A 21,088-nucleotide genomic window follows, 5' to 3' on the forward strand; every position below is an offset into this window, starting at 1 on the left:
AACGCTAAGAAAGCTTTTCAGTTGATGGGGGCAGCATGCAGAAGATAGTGATATTCCGCGACGGATGATATTAAACTGATTATTTTGTGTTTATTTTCTTTTTGCATTAAAGCCCCGGTATCTTAATTTTGTAGTTATGATAGACAAAATACAGTATTTGCACCAGGTGATTTCAATCATATTTGTTTTCTTCTGTATGTAAATCTCTTCCAGAATGTACTGCGATAAAGGTCACGTGTATGCAAAGGAGATTATAATGATGGTCTCTTTCATAGGCAGAGATATTCAAAAGTTCGTAACTTCTTACCTTCATTTCGACAATTTTTGTCGTTATGAAATTATTTTTTATTTGTAGGTCTTACACAGGCACACATATATGGACTTAATTTCATTTATTGTCAAAATAATAGATTTATTATTATTCGGAGGTGTAGCAATAAAGAAAGGAGGAGACAGATACGAAAGGATAATATATATCAAGTGTTTAAATGGGGACGACTCTGTGTTTTGTGTACGAGTGTTGTGATATACTTGTTCCTATTTAATATAACTTTTCTCTGTCCTAGGTATGGCCGAAATAAAATATCGCAAACAAATACGACAAATTAAACAGGTTTTCATATGTTTATGTATATTTGGATGAAACATCGAATTGATTACATATATCATTAAGTAATATATACCACTTGAGCAGTTTTGGTAGCGGTAGTTCCTGAGTTTGCTTATATAAAGCACCAAGCTGCTTTGATAACAAATCTTTACGTATCATGTGACGACATTGCGCTTTTAGACTTGCGGGTTTCGTCAGCTCTTTCTCCAGGTATTGTTCAAGTGTAGGTTGTAAGAGTTGATTAACACAGCATATTCTTGCAACATTTCTAAATCGTAGATCAATTTGAATTAAGGCTTTCAATTTATCACAGTTTTCCATCTTTGAGAAAGTAATAGGGTCAAATGGATGTATAGGAGCGCCATACTTCATCATCACAACGCTCTGAGACAGTGTTCCTTTAGTGATACTGTAGAAACCGAATGTACGTTGATGAACATCCAGTGTATTGACGTCAGCACCATACAGAATCAGACGTTCTAAAACAGAAACATCGTCATCATCATCAACATAGTCATAACTACTATAGCCAATGAAATTGTTCGGAATTGGACTACAATCATTCACCGATAACTGACTTTTAGCGACCTGGTCGTTTTTATTCTCGGCGTTAATGTTTCTATTTTGATCCATCTGTAGCCCTTGGCTGAGGGCATATAGCAGCGGCGTTTGATGGAGGGAATCTTTCACATTTGGATCAGCTCCGCATTTAAGCAACAATAACACGATGTCCCGTCTTCCGGTGTAACAAGCGAGAATTAGAGGTGTCTTTTCTGTCGTTGTGCGGACATCAACCATTTCTGGGCAGGCGTCACAGAGTAGTCGTACAACATCAATGTGACAATGGAACACTGCTATGTGGAGCGGGTAGAATCCGGGGCTAGCAGACTCAGTGCTTGTTGAGGTAGATATATCAGCTCCTGTTAACAAATAAACGTTTAGTGAAGAAGTCTGTTAGAATTAAGTTGAATCGGTTTCATCACATTTGTCTGACTCTATTCAGTTTCATTTGTCATTATCATTATTACATTATTTTTCATTTGTAAAGTATGATGAGTGATATTATATCGCGGAACTGTTTAAATGTACGAATATCAGGACACAATATATGTGTACGCAAAGTAAGCACCAGAATCGAGGTTTAAAATTATTCTGTTGAAAATGTATTGCAATTGAATGTTAGTTCCCATGAATTACCATTCATCGGGCCCTTTCAGCAGTCCTTGATATTGCGCCTTTTCAGAAGTCGAATCAAAAAGGTCAATGATAAAAGCATGAAATAACCATGACCTTGGAAATTTAATAGATCCGGGGAATTTCATGATACTCTCTCCGATCAAGTGAAAACAACTATTTGAATAATAATCCAGTATGTGTTCAAGTTACCCTGGCTATATTCTAGCCTACATATAAAATAGCACACACATGACCGCACTTTACCTGCCGTAAGCAGCCTTCGGACGATGGCTGTGTGACCATGTTTACTGGCCGTGTAAAGGGGCGTTACCCCATCTTCGTCTACACAGTCGATGTTCGCCCCTCTCTGTATCAACATGGCCGTCATTTCGTCGTTACCGTTATTCGCTGCGTAGTGTAGGGCTGTCCGCCTGAGGAAATTTCATATAATACTTATGACGCACTTCTCTTTCGTGTTGAGTTATCTGTATCATACTGCGAACACTTTTATATATAAACTCTACTTTGAATAATTGGCAATGCATCATGTGTTGCTTGTCAATAATAAGAGGCAGGTACTTGAAACAATTATAGATTTCTTTGAGACGATGTCTTTGGTACGGAAAAGATATAGTAAGCTGAAAGTGATACGATATTTGTATAGTAAATGACGATATATTTTAATGAAAAAAGTCTAAACCATCACTTACCTTTGACCGTCCGTACGGTTGACGTCATTAGAACACTGTTGACACAATAATTCAGCTACCGCGTCATGCGATTTCCTAGCCGCCATGATAAGCGGCGTGGTGTGGCTATTCCTGTAACATGTGATGGATATGTTTACAATTCCTGTAAAAATGCGGTTGAATTAAGGCTCAGCATATAGCCTGGTGTCACGCCTTATATCCAGGCGTTTTAAGTGATTAACGCAAACACCCCGATTAATCTTTCTTATAAATATTTAGCAAAGTCTCAAAACTTTGGCTATTTAAGATCAATCGTCTTTAATTCACACAGATAGAATTAATTTGATTATGAAATGTGTATAGGATGGATGAGTTACTGGAGAAATCAGAACAGTGTTCAAGGAGTTGGAATTATGTTACTCAGTAGAACAACCAATTATTATCATACACTTAATAATACTTACATAGCAGGAATGGAGTTATCTCCCGATGGAAGAGCGACGTCTACATTTGGATGTTGTAGAAGAAGATTCAGCATGTCAAATTTACCTTCGGCAGCCATTTTCCATACTGCTGTCATTCCATACTGGTTTTTCCTATTAACATCTGCTCCAGCCGACAGTAACTGGAGAACTATGTCAACATGACCAAGCTCACACGCACGGTGAAGAGGACTCTCTGTATTGAACATATAATTACATAATATCAATTAGCATTTTGTGTTCATTGTATATTAGTCAGCAAGCGTCACATATATTCCCCTGAACCGGAAAACACGTGGCCATTAACAACTTCAATTGCGTGGACTACTAGTATTTCAGCATCAAAAAATCAATCATAACTACTAATATAAAACGTCATGTATTGACCACGAATACAAGATAAAAGCAGTTCAAAAACTGGGTCGACAGCAAGGTATAGAGCAGTTCAAAAACTAGATTGACAGCATGTATAGACACCAACTAATAACGCCTTTGATAACACAAAATGTATATCAGGAGTAGTGGGTATGTGTTTTGTGTCCAATAGATATAAAATGTTTGCTATATTTAAGATTGTATAACGTAATATTGTGATCTGCATTTTGATTTGTGTTTGACTGTGGAGGTGTTACTTTTCTAAGTACATGTATTCTTCAACGAAAAAATGTCACTTTTATTGATTTGCTATTTCTCTACATTTCACTGGCTAAATGAAACGCAATATAATATCACAACAGTGAAAAAGCAGTAAGTGCCGTTATATATCGTCCATTTACAACCAGGCAATAACTCACCATATTGTATATAGTTCATCAGCCATTTAACTTTTTCAACCAAGCGATAGCTGACCATATTGTAATTTACCAGCCAATAAACTTTTACAACCGGCTAAAAGCTGACCATGTTGAATACTTCACCAGCTATTAAACTTTTACAGCCTTTCTACAGGAGACATTTACCTTGTTGAATAGTTCACCCGTCATTAAATCGCCTTATGATTTGCTACACTAATAGATCAAATGAAAGTCACAATGAAATTTTTTCACTAGCTCTACGTTAGCGCTGCATTTCGCCCAATTTCTAGCAAAGTGGAAATATTGGCTCGTATTTTACAAACATTTATTGTGTGGTTTTATACAGCTAATAATGAACTGAAGCACAAATAGTTTCCGTATAGAATTAATACACACGGCACTGCGTGTGACACCCTTCGACCTCAAATATGTACAGTATATATATGGTGTTTTATAGTGAAACGATTACAGTAGGCGAGAGAGTGTTATTGATCATTATAACACTGGTCATTGAAACACACGAAAGTGTTAATCAAAGTAATCCTCATTGATTTTGAAGACACGTTCTGTTTATATATGTGTTACCATGGCTATGAGACATATGGTTTAATCCCTATCAATTATATACAGCTGCTGGACCCTGAACAATTCGTGAAGCTGTTACGATATCCAGGACAAAATAATGATTGTTACTCGTCATCATTATACATCAGAATCTCAATAAGTACAATGAAAAAAATATTATCTAGTAAACACCTTAAACGATCAAAATCCAAATGACGTCGGAATTTTACAAAAACAAAAAATCAATTTTCGTTTTGACAACGCCTTAATGTTTAACCTTTAAGCGTTTTCCAGCAAAATATAAGCATCATGTTGCTACCTCTAATTGCACGACAAATTGTGCAAAACGATTCAATCAAAGCCATCAATCTAAATCTAATAAAAACATTTCAAAGAAAACAAAATTTGTTTCAACTGCAGTGCATCGATGCTTAACCCCACAATATGCACACTATAAATAGGTGCCAGATTTCTAACAACAATTTGAGATGGACAGATCGAGTGTAACACTTTGTATCTCTATTCGATTTCATGACGAGGCTTAACACGTTAAAGAAACATAGTGGTACACTAGTGTAACATATAGGACAATTATCGTGGAACACTAATTTCTAGTACACTGCCTGACTTCGGTATACTAATTCCTTGTAATTGTGGAAGTACAGCAGTTTCTGATCGACAGAATAGAATGACATAACAAGCTAGTTAAAGGTAATTTCCAATTATGTATTATATCTGATACACGTGTAAAAGGATAGGATACTTGAAATCAGCGATACATAACGTACAGTATGAAGTACTGTGTTGAAGACATATCTGTATATATAACGTAGAATATGAAGTATACAAATATGTATATATAACGTAGAGAATGAAGTATACATAACTGTATATATAACGTAGAATATGAAATATACATATAACGTAGAGTATGAAGTATACATATCTGTATATATAACGTAGAGTATGAAGTATACATATCTGTATATATAACATAGAATATGAAGTATACATATCTCTATATAAAACGTAGAGTATGAAGTATACATATCTATATATAACGTATATTATGAAGCATACATATCTATATATAACGTAGAGTATGAAGTATACATAACTGTATATATAACGTAGAATATGAAATATACATATCTCTATATAAAACGTAGAGTATGAAGTATACATATCTGTATATATAACGTAGAGTATGAAGTATACATATCTGTATATATAACATAGAATATGAAATATACATATCTCTATATAAAACGTAGAGTATGAAGTATACATATCTATATATAACGTATATTATGAAGCATACATATCTATATATAACGTATATTATGAAGCATACATATCTATATATAACGTAGAGTATGAAGTATACATAACTGTATATATAACATAGAATATGAAATATACATATCTCTATATAAAACGTAGAGTATGAAGTATTCATAACTGTATATATAACATAGAATATGAAATATACATAACTGTATATATAACATAGAATATGAAATATACATATCTCTATATAAAACGTAGAGTATGAAGTATACATATCTGTATATATAACATAGAATATGAAATATACATATCTCTATATAAAACGTAGAGTATGAAGTATTCATAACTGTATATATAACATAGAATATGAAATATACATAACTGTATATATAACATAGAATATGAAATATACATATCTCTATATAAAACGTAGAGTATGAAGTATACATATCTATATATAACGTATATTATGAAGCATACATATCGTTGTAATTCTGTGTATGGAGTTTCGTGTTGTTGAAGAGTTAAGAAAGCTGTCTATACAAATACAATCAAATCGTTCACTCTCCATTAATTATCAACAAAGCAACACGATATTACCGTTAGTAATCCCTCAGAGCAATTAAATTGTCGTATTACTTCTGTAAACATCAAGCATTAATATTTATAACGACCACTAGTACAACCCTCAGTGTCACCATGGTACATATAGTATCCAAAACAGTGTCACCATGGTACATATAGTATCCAAAATGATATATAAACGACCATCAGTTCAACCCACAATGTCACTTGTGATTTACATGGGTGCATTTCCTTGGTCGTATGATATAGGTTTACAAAATCTGCTAATGCAGTTCATTTATACCTAAATGGAAGGTAGATAACCAGAGTATACCTTATAACCGAACCAACAACAACAATATGTCGATATACAAGTACTTCAGATATACAGGTACTTCAGATATACAGGTACTTTAGATATACAGGTACTTCAGATATACAGGTACTTCAGATATACAGGTAATTCAGATATACAGGTACTTCAGATATACAGGTAATTCAGATATACAGGTACTTTAGATATACAGGTACTTCAGATATACAGGTACCCTATCATCAAAAAGGTGTGTTTGTTTGTTTGTATCTTTATTATAAATATTTTACACAGTGATTAGATGATAAACAGACGTATTGATAACACTCACCGATTTCATACAGCGTACTTGGCAACAATTTGGACACAAGAGATTCTGAGGAAAAGAAACAATGATAATAATTGTATTGTTTAGTTAATTAGACAAATAATGGAAACATGATTAGACACATAATGATTAATTCAATTAAGCTAAATCAATTAAAGTTTAATGGACACTTAATGGACAGCGTAATGATATTGTTTAGATAGTGTATATTCAATGGACAGACGAATGACATTGTTCAGTTTATTGGACATTTAATTGACAACCTGATGATATCTTTCAGTTAATAGGACACCATATTGACAAGCTGTCCATATTGTTTAGTTTATTGGACACTTCATTGACAGCCTAATGATATGTTTTAGTTAATTGGACATTTAATTGACAACCTGATGTTATTGTTTAGTTTATTGGACACTTCATGGACAACCTAGTGTTATTCTTTAGTTTATTGGACATTTCATGGACAGCCTAATGAACACTTAATTAATTGTTTATGGTAGAGAACAGTTGATGGTTAACGTGACGATGATAGTGCAAGAGGATCACACGCTGTCCACTCTAGTACAGTTTAACATAATTGTGTTAAATGGCTATAGTTTAGTAGATTATTGATTGACGTGATTACTTATACATATAAATATATATAATATTTATATTTTTTAACATTCACAAGCTTTTGCGTTTGATGACTTTCATTTTAAATTATTAAAAATAATATATCACAAATTGTCGCTGTTGTTTTTTAGAAAATTTCCAGAAATGATGATATCGTCATGCATCAATGATTTCGTTGACCACTCGTTAACATAGAAGTGGGTTACGGTTGGCTGCAGATTTGATTGAATGCCTTTAGAAATTACAAACATGTCAGAGTGTGACACACATTCCAGAAATAGTGGACATGATTAGTCACAATCTCCTTAACAAATCATCCGTAACAAATCATCCGTAACAAACGTGCAGATTTATCAGGAAATGAGAAGCTTTTGAACAGTACATTTAATACATAGCTAAAGGCAATTTTAACATAGATGATCTAAACATTTCAAGCGAAAGTAACTTATTGAAATGATTGACTTTAAAAGTATAAAATATTCATTGCAAATAAAATTACTACAAATGCTCTTTAATTCAAAATTTCCTACAATTACACTTTTTATCGGACTGAAACGTATGATAAGTAAACAAGCTGTATATAAAAGAAATAAACATAAATAAAATAGCCAATCAAAGGCTAGAAGTGTACGTGTTCTACATTGTCCTACATTATAACGTCATTACTATTAAAATTACTAGAATTACAAATCATAATACAAAGTACTAGTTGATGAAAGAGTGCAAGAACAAATACTAATATCTAATAGTTTGATAAACACAGCTACATGTTTGTCTTGTGAATTCAAATACGTTCACAAGTATCAAATCAGTGATTTCTGTGTTATGAAACGCAATGACGTAGTGTGTATTGTAAAACATACTGCTTAATAACGTGTTTTTTTAATGATTAGTTACTGTTTTATGAGTATATTACATATAATTTACATATCATTACGTTTAGGTTACGAAATATACATATAGCTCCATAAAGCAATGCCTTACACGTTAGTCCAGAGACGGATAATATGTTACACAAGATAGTAGTACAGTCGGTCCAGAGACAGATAATGTGTTACACAAGATAGTAGTACAGTCGGTCCAGAGACAGATAATCTGTTACACAAGATAGTAGTACAGTCGGTCCAGAGGCAGATAATGTGTTACACAAGATAGTAGTACAGTCGGTCCAGACACAGATAATATGTTACACGAGATAGTAGTACAGTCGGTCCAGAGACAGATAATATGTTACACAAGATAGTAGTACAGTCGGTCCAGAGACAGATAATATGTTACACGAGATAGTAGTACAGTCGGTCCAGAGACAGATAATATGTTACACAAGATAGTAGTACAGTCGGTCCAGACACAGATAATATGTTACACAAGATAGTAGTACAGTCGGTCCAGAGACAGATAATATGTTACACAAGATAGTAGTACAGTCGGTCCAGAGACAGATAATATGTTACACAAGATAGTAGTACAGTCGGTCCAGAGACAGATAATATGTTACACAAGATAGTAGTACAGTCGGTCCAGAGACAGATAATATGTTACACAAGATAGTAGTACAGTCGGTCCAGACACAGATAATGTGTTACACAAGATAGTAGTACAGTCGGTCCAGAGACAGATAATATGTTACACAAGATAGTAGTACAGTCGGTCCAGAGACAGATAATATGTTACACAAGATAGTAGTACAGTCGGTCCAGAGACAGATAATGTGTTACACAAGATAGTAGTACAGTCGGTCCAGAGACAGATAATGTGTTACACAAGATAGTAGTACAGTCGGTCCAGAGACAGATAATATGTTACACAAGATAGTAGTACAGTCGGTCCAGAGACAGATAATATGTTACACAAGATAGTAGTACAGTCGGTCCAGAGACAGATAATATGTTACACAAGATTGTAGTACAGTCGGTCCAGACACAGATAATGTGTTAGACAAGATAGTAGTACAGTCGGTCCAGAGACAGATGATATGTTACACAAGATAGTAGTACAGTCGGTCCAGAGACAGATAATATGTTACACAAGATAGTAGTACAGTCGGTCCAGACACAGATAATGTGTTACACAAGATAGTAGTACAGTCGGTCTAGAGACAGATAATATGTTACACAAGATAGTAGTACAGTCGGTCCAGAGACAGATAATGTGTTACACAAGATAGTAGTACAGTCGGTCCAGACACAGATAATATGTTACACGAGATAGTAGTACAGTCGGTCCAGAGACAGATAATGTGTTACACAAGATAGTAGTACAGTCGGTCCAGACACAGATAATGTGTTACACAAGATAGTAGTACAGTCGGTCCAGAGACAGATAATGTGTTACACAAGATAGTAGTACAGTCGGTCCAGAGACAGATAATGTGTTACACAAGATAGTAGTACAGTCGGTCCAGAGACAGATAATGTGTTACACAAGATAAGTACAGTCGGTCCAGAGGCAGATAATGTGTTACACAAGATAGTAGTACAGTCGGTCCAGAGACAGATAATATGTTACACAAGATAGTAGTACAGTCGGTCCAGAGACAGATAATGTGTTACACAAGATAGTAGTACAGTCGGTCCAGAGACAGATAATGTGTTACACAAGATAGTAGTACAGTCGGTCCAGAGACAGATAATATGTTACACAAGATAGTAGTACAGTCGGTCCAGACACAGATAATGTGTTACACAAGATAGTAGTACAGTCGGTCCAGAGACAGATAATGTGTTACACAAGATAGTAGTACAGTCGGTCCAGACACAGATAATTTGTTACACAAGATAGTAGTACAGTCGGTCCAGAGACAGATAATATGTTACACAAGATAGTAGTACAGTCGGTCCAGAGACAGATAATATGTTACACAAGATAGTAGTACAGTCGGTCCAGAGGCAGATAATGTGTTACACAAGATAAGTACAGTCGGTCCAGAGGCAGATAATGTGTTACACAAGATAGTAGTACAGTCGGTCCAGAGACAGATAATATGTTACACAAGATAGTAGTACAGTCGGTCCAGACACAGATAATGTGTTACACAAGATAGTAGTACAGTCGGTCCAGACACAGATAATGTGTTACACAAGATAGTAGTACAGTCGGTCCAGTGACAGATAATATGTTACACAAGATAGTAGTACAGTCGGTCCAGAGACAGATAATATGTTACACAAGATAGTAGTACAGTCGGTCCAGAGACAGATAATATGTTACACGAGATAGTAGTACAGTCGGTAGGAATCAGTATTATTCCTACCATTGGTTCGACCAATGTTCACGTCACATCCGCAGTCTATGAGCAGTTTTACAACGTCCACGTGACCACTTTTCACAGCTCTGTACAGGACTGACGTAGAATCCACTTGCTTGTTTATCTGTAATTATATCACATTAAAATTGTAACCATTTTGCCACTTGTTGTTGTTGTTGTTGTCATTGTTATTGTTGCTGTTACAGCTCAGATCTAGACTACCAAACACCCATATGATAAGATATATTCGAGTTATTCAAATGTGTAAGGTTATTGAGATGCTTACCTGGATACCAGTACTGAGGTGCTGTTGAATATCATCTAAATCCCCTCGCTGTATTCTCAGGAAGAGATCAGCATAGTCTTCTGTTCGACTGGTATTCAATCCCATGTTTTCTTTTCTCTACAAAAGACACGGGTGTCGTTAAAAAGATTCAACTCAAATTACTTTAGAAAAAAATAAATAGAGTCTTATTCTGCAGTTGGACAGAGTAGAAAAAGCTAATTAATACATGGTTAATTTCTGGTACAGTACTGTACTATCATTCCCTTTGACTCAAGAACAAAGTTATATAAACGAAAATGCTACTTCACGATATAAAGTCATTCAAATGACACACGAACGTTTGAAAAATCCATATACAGTAGCGATGATCTGGAAATCGAACCAGTTACTAAAATTCCAACTATTCTAAAATATCCATTAATAACTCAAATTAATTAACTATTGAAACTGAACCTGTTTACTTCCCATAAATACAAACCTTGACGTGACCCTGGAATCGTTCATCATATCTCTTACTTGCTATTTGTACAAAGTTTTATCGAATTTTGAAATAAAGATTCCGGAAAGATTTGGCTGAATTAGAACGTGACGGGTAGATGCGGGATGACCAAGCTAGGATAACAAAATGTCCTATAAATGGCGAGGGTTTAGAATGAATGAAACATATCTCATCGTCTGTCTACCTGTGTATTTTTTTAACATATACCCACGCAGTACAGATAGAGAGACATAATGAACTGTACTGACAGAATGAAAACCATTCAGGTGTAAAACCAGATGTTTCCAGATGAGAAATGAAGCGTTCCTACCTTGTTAAATATCGGCGTCATCAGCTACTGACAAGTGTCACCATGCAGGGGATCATCTACAACAGCCATAATATTAAGATATTAATAATATTATCACTTCTGGACTATATCACTTCTCTAGTGGTGTCATCACTATGATATGACCGTTTGTCGAGATCTCGTTCACACATCAGTAAACAAGATTGCTTTACATTTGCATGAATACATGTAGGTACATGTAGCCTATATTCGATAGAAACTGATCGATGTATGCATCGGTGTAATATTGGTTAACATTTACACGTGACATGGAAATCGAGGAAAATTACCCCTACAATACGTTACCATACAATACATCATACCATACCACACAATGTAGCATACCATACCATACATCATACCATACCACACAATGTATCATACCATACCATACAATGTATCATACCATACCACACAATGTAGCATACCATACCATACAATACATCATACCATACCACACAATGTAGCATACCATACCATACAATGTATCATACCATACCACACAATGTAGCATACCATACCATACCATACAATACATCATACCATACCACACAATGTAGCATACCATACCATACAATACATCATACCATACCACACAATGTAGCATACCATACCATACAATACATCATACCATACCACACAATGTAGCATACCATACCATACCACACAATGTAGCATATCATACCACAAAATGTATCATACCATATCGTATTATAAGGGACATAATGAGTGCTATCATTGATAGATACTAACTAGTATAAACATGACGTAGCAAACACAACTTTTACATAGAAGAAAACATGAAGCTTTTTTCAGACAAAGGCCACATATATACATAATTAATATGTCCTCAAGTATTCTACAGAACGCAAACATATCATACAAATGTGTGTTCATACATAATGTACATGGACGGGTACAAACATGGACGCACATCCGTGTAAATTGTGTGTTTACATATGTATATTATCAATTTGTTCATGGCAAAAGTGTATACACAATGCAACCGCGTGTCATGGTTTGTTATTGTATGAAATGGTTAAAATCGGAAACAAATATATTGATATATGCACTCGAAGCTTATTGAACAGCCCGTGATTAGGATAAAGTGGTAAAGTATCACTCCGTATCTAACTGACGTGCTACCCTAACCCTAGTCGCTGTTCTCAATGACACACCCGAGACTCTGAATACCTCGATATCGCCAGCTTACCAGTAGGTATCAACTTCCTCGAGAGACTAAGGGTGGCGGTCCACATCTTATATATATATATATATATGGTAGTGTTTATATACACGTCATGTAGGGTGGTTCTATAACGTGGTGTTGATAAATGAAGATAGATTTATCAGGATATTACAATAGACTGTTGTGATATACAGTATATGTTATTACAATAGACTGTTATTACAATAGATATGGTATTACAATAGATATGGTATTACAATAGACTGTTGTGATATACAGTATATGGTATTACAATAGACTGTTATTACAATAGATATGGTATTACAATAGACTGTTGTGATATACAGTATGTGTTATTACAATAGATATGGTATTACAACAGATATGGTATTACAACAGATATGGTATTACAATAGACTGTTATTACAATAGATATGGTATTACAATAGACTGTTGTGATATACAGTATATGTTATTACAATAGATATGGTATTACAATAGATATGGTATTACAATAGACTGTTACTACAATAGATATGGTATTACAATATATACATGTATGGTATTACAATAGATATGGTATTACAATAGATATGGTATTACAATAGATATGGTATTACAATAGACTGTTGTGATATACAGTATATGGTATTACAATAGATATGGTATTACAATAGATATGGTATTACAATAGATATAAGAGTAGGTCATGTTTATCTACTGTCGGATAAGTTGGCGAAATAACGTTGGTCTTCAAGTATCTGTCCATGATAGACAAATCTGACAACATCGTTGTTATAAAGCATTTATCCATCCGGCATGTGTTTAGATATGACCTATCTATACCATACCTTTGGCACCTTGGATTGGTACTAGTTCCTTGTGTGACAGTATTATAGATAATTATGTATAAATATATATTTTTTATGAGTGAAAATATAGTTCATACATTTTGTGATATATGTTTATTCATATAAATGAATGCAGTAGTGTTCAAATAAATACTGGTTTATACTAAAAACGGCTTAGGACGAATGAGTGACAAGAATCAAAGCTTGAAAAGACGTTTGAAGACAGAGTTCATACGGAATAAAACGCCGTGCTTTAAATTGAGTTTTATCCAGTACAAATGTGAACGCATTGCAGTGCTCATCGTATTTTACATCATATATTTAAGATAATCTATCTTCAGTGTTTCTACTATCATCCTCTGTAGTAAATGCAATTTGATTTTCTGTGTTAACATAAAGTGACAGATATATTATGTGGCTTCCTGACGTAGTTTGTATGAAATCCTGTAACTGTTGACATTCCTGTGAGGATGTTACACATTTTTCTTAGAATGTTAGCTTTATAATACAGCGCAAACCAATTTCTTTCAAAGCAATAGCTTGTTAAACATATAACCAGTTAATCTACATTAAATTATTTGGAAATGAAAATCTGTCCGTAGACGTTAATATTGAAGTTTTCAGACACGTGCAATTTGTCATCAAATCCATCAACGGGGTTTAAGTAAAATGTAATAATTCTGTATTATGATTTGTATGCCTTTTTAAATACTATCATATTAATATATGTATTGTATTAGAGAAAAAAGCGTTGATAAGTTGGGAAACAACTTCTGCCTAATCCTCTTCTCAACCGTGGGACAATAAGTATGTTTAAATCAATATCACAGAAGTATGTGGTTCATTTTGTTGGACTATGTAATTTATACGATTTAAGTTATTCTATATAAGTTATACTATATAAGTTATACTATGGAAGTTATACTATGTAATCATTACATATAAGCTTTACTATATAAGTTATACAATGGAAGTTATACTATATAAATCAAACTATATGAGTTATACTATATAAATCAAACTATATAAGTTATACTATATAAGTTATACTATGGAAATTATATTATGTAAGCTATACTTTGTAATTATTACATATAAGTTATACTATATAAGTTATACTATATAAATCAAATATATAAGTTATACTATATAAGTTATACTATGGAAATTATATTGTGTAAGTTATACTATGGAAATTATATTATTTAAGTTATACTATGTAATTATTACATATAAGCTATACTATATAAGTTATACTATATAAGTTATACTATATAAGTTATACAATGGAAGTTATACTATATAAATCAAACTATATGAGTTATACTATATAAATCAAACTATATAAGTTATACTATATAAGTTATACTATGGAAATTATATTATGTAAGCTATACTTTGTAATTATTACATATAAGTTATACTATATAAGTTATACTATATAAGTTATACTATATAAATCAAATATATAAGTTATACTATATAAGTTATACTATGGAAATTATATTGTGTAAGTTATACTATGGAAATTATAATATTTAAGTTATACTATGTAATCATTACATATAAGCTTTACTATATAAGTTATACTATGGAAGTTATACTATATAAATCAAACTATATAAGTTATACTATATATATTAGTTATACTATATACGTTATACTATATAAGTTATACTATGGAAATTATATTATATAAGTTATACTATGTAATTATTACATATAAGCTATACTATATAAGTTATACTATGGAAGTTAAACTATGTAAACTATAAAGTGCTTTAAGATTATTATTTTTTTAAACGACTTCACGAGAACTTCATAATATTATGTCACAATTAGGACAGAGTCATGGGTAATAACGATAAACTGTCGTCAGTAGTTTAGGTGGTAGAACTGGTTAAACTGTCGTCAGTAGTTTAGGTGGTAGAACTGGTTAAACTGTCGTCAGTAGTTTAGGTGGTAGAACTGGTTAAACTGTCGTCAGTAGTTTAGGTGGTAGAACTGGTTAAACTGTCGTCAGTAGTTTAGGTGGTAGAACTGGTAGAATACCATGCACGCGGCTTAGTCGTAACGCATCTTATTCCTACCAATTTGATTTTCTAATTTTACATTTTAAAAAATAGAACAATTTTAAAAGTCGTTATAAATAGTTATAAGCTAGACTGTGTATAAAAACCAAAATTGGAGTATGAAATTTGGACTCAATTTCGAGTCATTATACTGATTGCGATCGGTCAAAATAGGGATGGTGATGTTTCAAGACCAACCTTATAAACTACCTGGAATAGTTCTGTTGTTAACACTACACAGGTTATTGAACAATGATGTCCATTGACGACCGGGTCTAAGCCCTGTGGAGTTGACTAGCTACCGCTGGACACTTTCTCTTGTCAATCGATCTTGTTGGAATTCACTGTTTGTCCATTATTTCAAACGTTATAATTGAATATTGGTGATTTTGTACAATATGTTCATTGATTCGGACAGTGAGGGCGCTCTGGTTGATGGAAGAGCCACGTGAACACTTGTCTAGGCCATTGGTGTTACCTGTGTGATTCCAGAGCAAATAACTCACACGTCATATGTCATGGTCGATAAATCGATCACGTCAGTCTTAAAACAACACCGGCAAACTGACACGACGTTACCTCAAAATCGATAAAACGAGAGGAAATATTAACAAAACATAGAATTACTCAGAGACTTTGGTTAAAGTACAATTAGACCAGGCGTTCCGGAAGGGTAGGTATCGTTTGCATCTTTGGAAACAACAGCTGTCGTGTGAATCTACGATACATCCGGGTACATACATCCGGGTACCTCTAGTACTTCTCAAGCGATAGCGATAACAAATTGTCAAAATAAAAGTTGGCCAACTAGCAGCCATATTGTTTTCTGGGTCCGACTCAAAGAAAACTGGTGACTAGGAGGACCTTCATATGAATTAAGAGAATATTCATTCCAGTGCTTCACAGGAAATAGCGATAACAGGCTTCAGCGGTCAAAATCAAAGTTGGCCGCCTGGTGGTCATAGTGTTCCCAGGATCAGACTCAAAATTAAATGGGTACAGCTTCGGACCACAGGGAACCTACTTGTGAAGGTTGAGAGCATGCAATCCTTCCGCTACTTCATAAGAAATAATGATAACAAACTGTCAAAAATCAAAGATTGGCCGTCTGGTGGCACCACTTCGGTCCAAAGGATTTGACAAAAGACAAAGATTATGTCAATCTTCGAAGTTTGGTGGTTTTAACAAAATAATTAATATGTATTAACAAAAAAATGAGAAGATTCAGATATCTCATACTCTCGTAGAACATGTCACAATCACATACCTACTCTCTAATAACAGCTTTGTAAAAGTGGAGAGTATAGGCCATCTTCAGGCTAGGGGGAATTTCTTCCTTTTATGGCCTATTGGTAGGATATTTGCCTTGGGAGCGGGAGGTCACTAGTTCGAAGCCCGGCACGGGCAAGGCATTTTTCAGTACCTCTTCCTATTACATTGTAAGTTTGATTTCATTTTCTGTACATACATAGAGAATCAACAGAACCAAGCACACCCGCTCGTACACCTGTATAACCCTACAATATTTTTTTTTTTTTTTTACTTTTGACATGTTTATTCAGATTTTCCACATAAAGTAATCACATGATGCAGAAAGAAACAGACTCTATAATATATGTGCTGTTTATTAGACGTATACATTTTCAAACCACTAGTTCTATGGGATTTTTTATAGATAATTTATTTTAAGATTGTGTCAAACTCGGCCGATGGAAATATTACCTTTCCAAGATTAACAATTTCTTGTATTAACCTAAACAAGGTCAATAGTTGTATAATAATTCCAAAATATTAACTTAAAGTTAACGGTTCGGATAATTGAACTATTTATGATATGTCTTCATGGAAAACGGGCGGTAATAGAGTCCCAACTGTTTACGGCTATCTATTTGTCTAACTTATTATCGTCTATATACATGTACCTATAAATCTGTGATACGTTATTATTTAGGTATTTTTATCCAAATAATGGCAAAGATATAAATACATAGTGTAACAACGGTGACGCGTTATCAAAAAAAATATCACAAAGCCGAGAATAGTATAAAATTTTCAAAAGTTATTATTAGCTGAAAAGGAGCATTTAACCCAAGCTTTTAGGTCAAGTATGTTTTGTTTTGTATGCACAGCAGCATACCCGTATTATGGCTTATCAGTATGGCAACGCTACCTTTTGTACAATTACAAAGGTGAGGTGCTACTGTTCCTTCGAGAGATAAGAGATTCGTGTGTGTACCATCATTACACCCAGGTGCTCTCGCCGATATATGTAGTTCTTATTTTCTAATGATATGATATTCAGTACATTTTATTTTCACTATTGTTAACATTTAAAATTTTCAATAAACCAATCCAAAGTGAAAACTACTATCTTTATCATTGTAAACACAGATAACGTCACAGACTACATACAGTACTAATTTTATAGTCACTTAATACAAGACCATTATTGCATAATCGATTACTAGAAAAGAATATCTACAAATCGAACATTATAAAAGAATATCTATGATTACATTTATAAAAAAAACAGAACATGAGAGTGTCCTGGCTATTCCACAAACCAATTTCAGACATATGATCTCCAGAATGATATAATCAATCAGCTATAAACATAACTTCCTAAAAATAAACCTGGAATCGTGTATTAGAATGTTAAAATCCAGACCGGCGTGTTAGACACTGAACACATTCTAGCTAGTCACCAATACTAGTGTATGTTCTAACGGTGACACAGTTGAATAAGTCCTATTTTTCCGCGTGCTGCTAACAAAGGCATGGAATGCTCGTATGAGCAGATTTTGAACAACAGCAGGGCAGGGAAATGGTATTGCTTGGTGAGACGGTCCTCTCAGACAGAAATTAACGGAAGGTTGTATGAGAAAAAAAAACAATGGAATATGTGGAGAGGAACGTTAACTAAAATATCACTTAAAGAAATTGACACAAACGCGGCTAACATGGTCGCCAAACATGGGTCGAAATAGAAGGCTAGAGAAAATCTAAAAGGACTAAATTACTGTATAAAATTCCATCCAAATTAACCACCCAGGATTGGGAGGAGTAAGGGCGACCTGTACATGACACGAGTACTGTCAGGACACACACTTTTGACCTGGGCCTAGCCTGTGTACATACAAAGGCGTACATGTAGTACTAGTGTGACAGTCATGCCTCTATACACGTACGTATACACTAGTATGGTTAATGGTTCTCTGACAAATATCTAACTTGTAGAGTATATAATGCATTAATAAAATTAGATACAGTATGTGTCTTCTTTAATTCGTCAACATTGGTCTAAATACCATGGAGTTCGGGCAATAATAATTCCGGACAAGTATGTATTGTTAACGTCAATCAGAATAAGACAGATATGAAATATTGTAAATGTTATGTACCAACACATACCCAATACCTGTAACACCTGACACTCGACTAAGTATTCCACTCACCTGCTCACCTTTGTCGGTGTCCGATAATGTCCGCCAGCTATAGTAACTACATGCTATATAGCGGTTGCCCTATCTCGGTGTAAATGAGAATGGTCAGGTATGTACACAGGTGTAGGGGCCGCTCACAAGTCATTTATAATAACGGGTACCGGGTATGTTTATATACAGTTACAGGGGCGTGACGCGTACCGAAGTCACGTGATCAGAGTGTTAGTATTGAACCATGTTAATCCTGGTACTAGAATTAACCCTTTTGTCAGTCCTAGGGTAATACAAAATGTACTTCAGGGACATGTTATCTCATGACATATGTGTGTACATTATATACTTATATAATTCAGTATTACAGTCATATCATAGGGTTTACGATCTACGAGTGAAAAGTAAAATATATCCAGTGTTGAGGGAAACGACTGTCAATCCTAACATATAAATAAATAAAATACCCTTTTCACTCTCATGATTGTGTTTAAAGAGATAGTGACGATTGTTTTCCACCAACTCATTATTATCATACCGATAATATTTACCTACCGGTAAAATCACATTTCCCGCGTAATATTCAAAGTAAAGAAACGTGCATACGTCTTTAATGACACATTACATAGCTGTATCAATTAAAACAGACGATACCTTTGTGGTTAAATGTTGCAGATCATATGGCTTTAATTGTGTTTAGGATTGCGGTCTGTGTTTTAACTTTGAGGACATTATCTATTCATACTGCCACCGTTGCCCATTTGAAATCTCTATTTTCCACAAAACCTACAGATGTGATCGGTGCTTAATCGTAGATATGATCTCATTTCACCTGTCAGGGAAAATAACGACAGATTACATCAACCAACCCCGTATCGTATTGTCTCTTATATGGATAATCAATAACCTGGTATATTATCGTATTTTCCACTTGGGAGTGTAATTCTGTCAGTTATATTGTCAGGTTCCATTGTATGCTGACCTCTTGTAACTTGTACATGAGAAATGATCAATCTTGAATTCCCTGGGTTCTTGCATTCACAAAACATCCGCTATTATAAGGACAAAATTCACTGTTGTGAGAATCTAAGGGAAAATTGCAATGAATGAGGTCATGCACCATTGGTGTTCAACTGTGTGTTGGATAGAGCGTGACAACAATGTCATTCAGCTTTAGAAAATCAATATCAGAAATGAAAAATGAAAACTGATTGGAATGGGACAAAGAGACAAAACTCCGGTATATATCACTTTGATACAAAACTCCGGTATAGATCATATTGTTCACACATCAGTTTAGTTTGTTAGCTTCACAGTGTAGGAAAGCACCTTTTTCTCTTAAAAGATCATGTAATTCAATGTTATTAAATTTCTCTATATACCTTGCTGTCTCTTTTTCATTTTGCGCAAAATACGAATCTTAAAGTACTGGTGTAAATTGTTGAGGTCCAATAAATGTATATTAAGTGCATGCTATCAAGATATGTACATAGGCTGTGAATCAAATCCACATTGTAAAATTTGGGTAGCTTCAGTTAAACAGGAACTACACTTGTATGTGCCATTGGCTTGGCCGACTACTGGCAGGCGCAGGGTAATTTTTAATACAAGAACCTTTTTGGCCTTAGTAAACAACGGCTATTAGACATTTTTAAGCAAAATTGTGAATCTTTCTTTTTAACCTCGTCCAAATGCACATTGTATCAACATATTATTGACTATGTATGTCTGCATCCTTACTTAAGTAAGCCGTTTCC

The 21,088-nt window shown here is 34.1% G+C and overlaps 1 protein-coding gene across 3 annotated transcripts; it reads right to left on the minus strand.

Moving 5' to 3' along the window:
• Nucleotides 1-610: 610 nt before the first annotated feature.
• Nucleotides 611-19,507, minus strand: LOC117328930 (ankyrin repeat domain-containing protein 50-like). 3 transcript variants are annotated; one of them, XM_033886553.1, is made up of 9 exons: nucleotides 19,353-19,507; nucleotides 11,768-11,823; nucleotides 10,959-11,075; nucleotides 10,679-10,796; nucleotides 6,814-6,858; nucleotides 2,940-3,153; nucleotides 2,497-2,607; nucleotides 2,051-2,217; nucleotides 611-1,530 (listed from the first exon to the last, which is right to left on the minus strand). In XM_033886553.1, exons 2-9 carry the CDS (start codon nucleotides 11,786-11,788, stop codon nucleotides 626-628), a joined length of 1,698 nt encoding a protein of 565 aa, XP_033742444.1. In that variant the 5' UTR covers nucleotides 11,789-11,823; nucleotides 19,353-19,507; the 3' UTR covers nucleotides 611-625. The 3 variants fall into 3 exon arrangements, with proteins under 3 accessions (XP_033742444.1, XP_033742445.1, XP_033742446.1); XM_033886554.1 differs by having other exon boundaries at nucleotides 19,361-19,494; XM_033886555.1 differs by lacking the exons at nucleotides 11,768-11,823; nucleotides 19,353-19,507 and adding an exon at nucleotides 11,437-11,649.
• Between the last annotated feature and the right edge of the window lie 1,581 nt (nucleotides 19,508-21,088).

Source organism: Pecten maximus, chromosome 6 (assembly GCF_902652985.1).
Source record: "Pecten maximus chromosome 6, xPecMax1.1, whole genome shotgun sequence".
Taxonomy (NCBI): Eukaryota; Metazoa; Mollusca; class Bivalvia; order Pectinida; family Pectinidae; genus Pecten; species Pecten maximus.

Excerpts from the sequence above, each read along its gene's own strand:
- LOC117328930 (XM_033886553.1), bottom strand. The coding sequence starts at position 11,788 with ATGACGCCGATATTTAACAAG. Across the intron at positions 11,076-11,767 it reads TGACGCCGATATTTAACAAG|AGAAAAGAAAACATGGGATT; the intron begins GTAGGAACGCTT and ends TGTCTTTTGTAG. Across the intron at positions 1,531-2,050 it reads CCGAAGGCTGCTTACGGCAG|GAGCTGATATATCTACCTCA; the intron begins GTAAAGTGCGGT and ends ATTTGTTAACAG.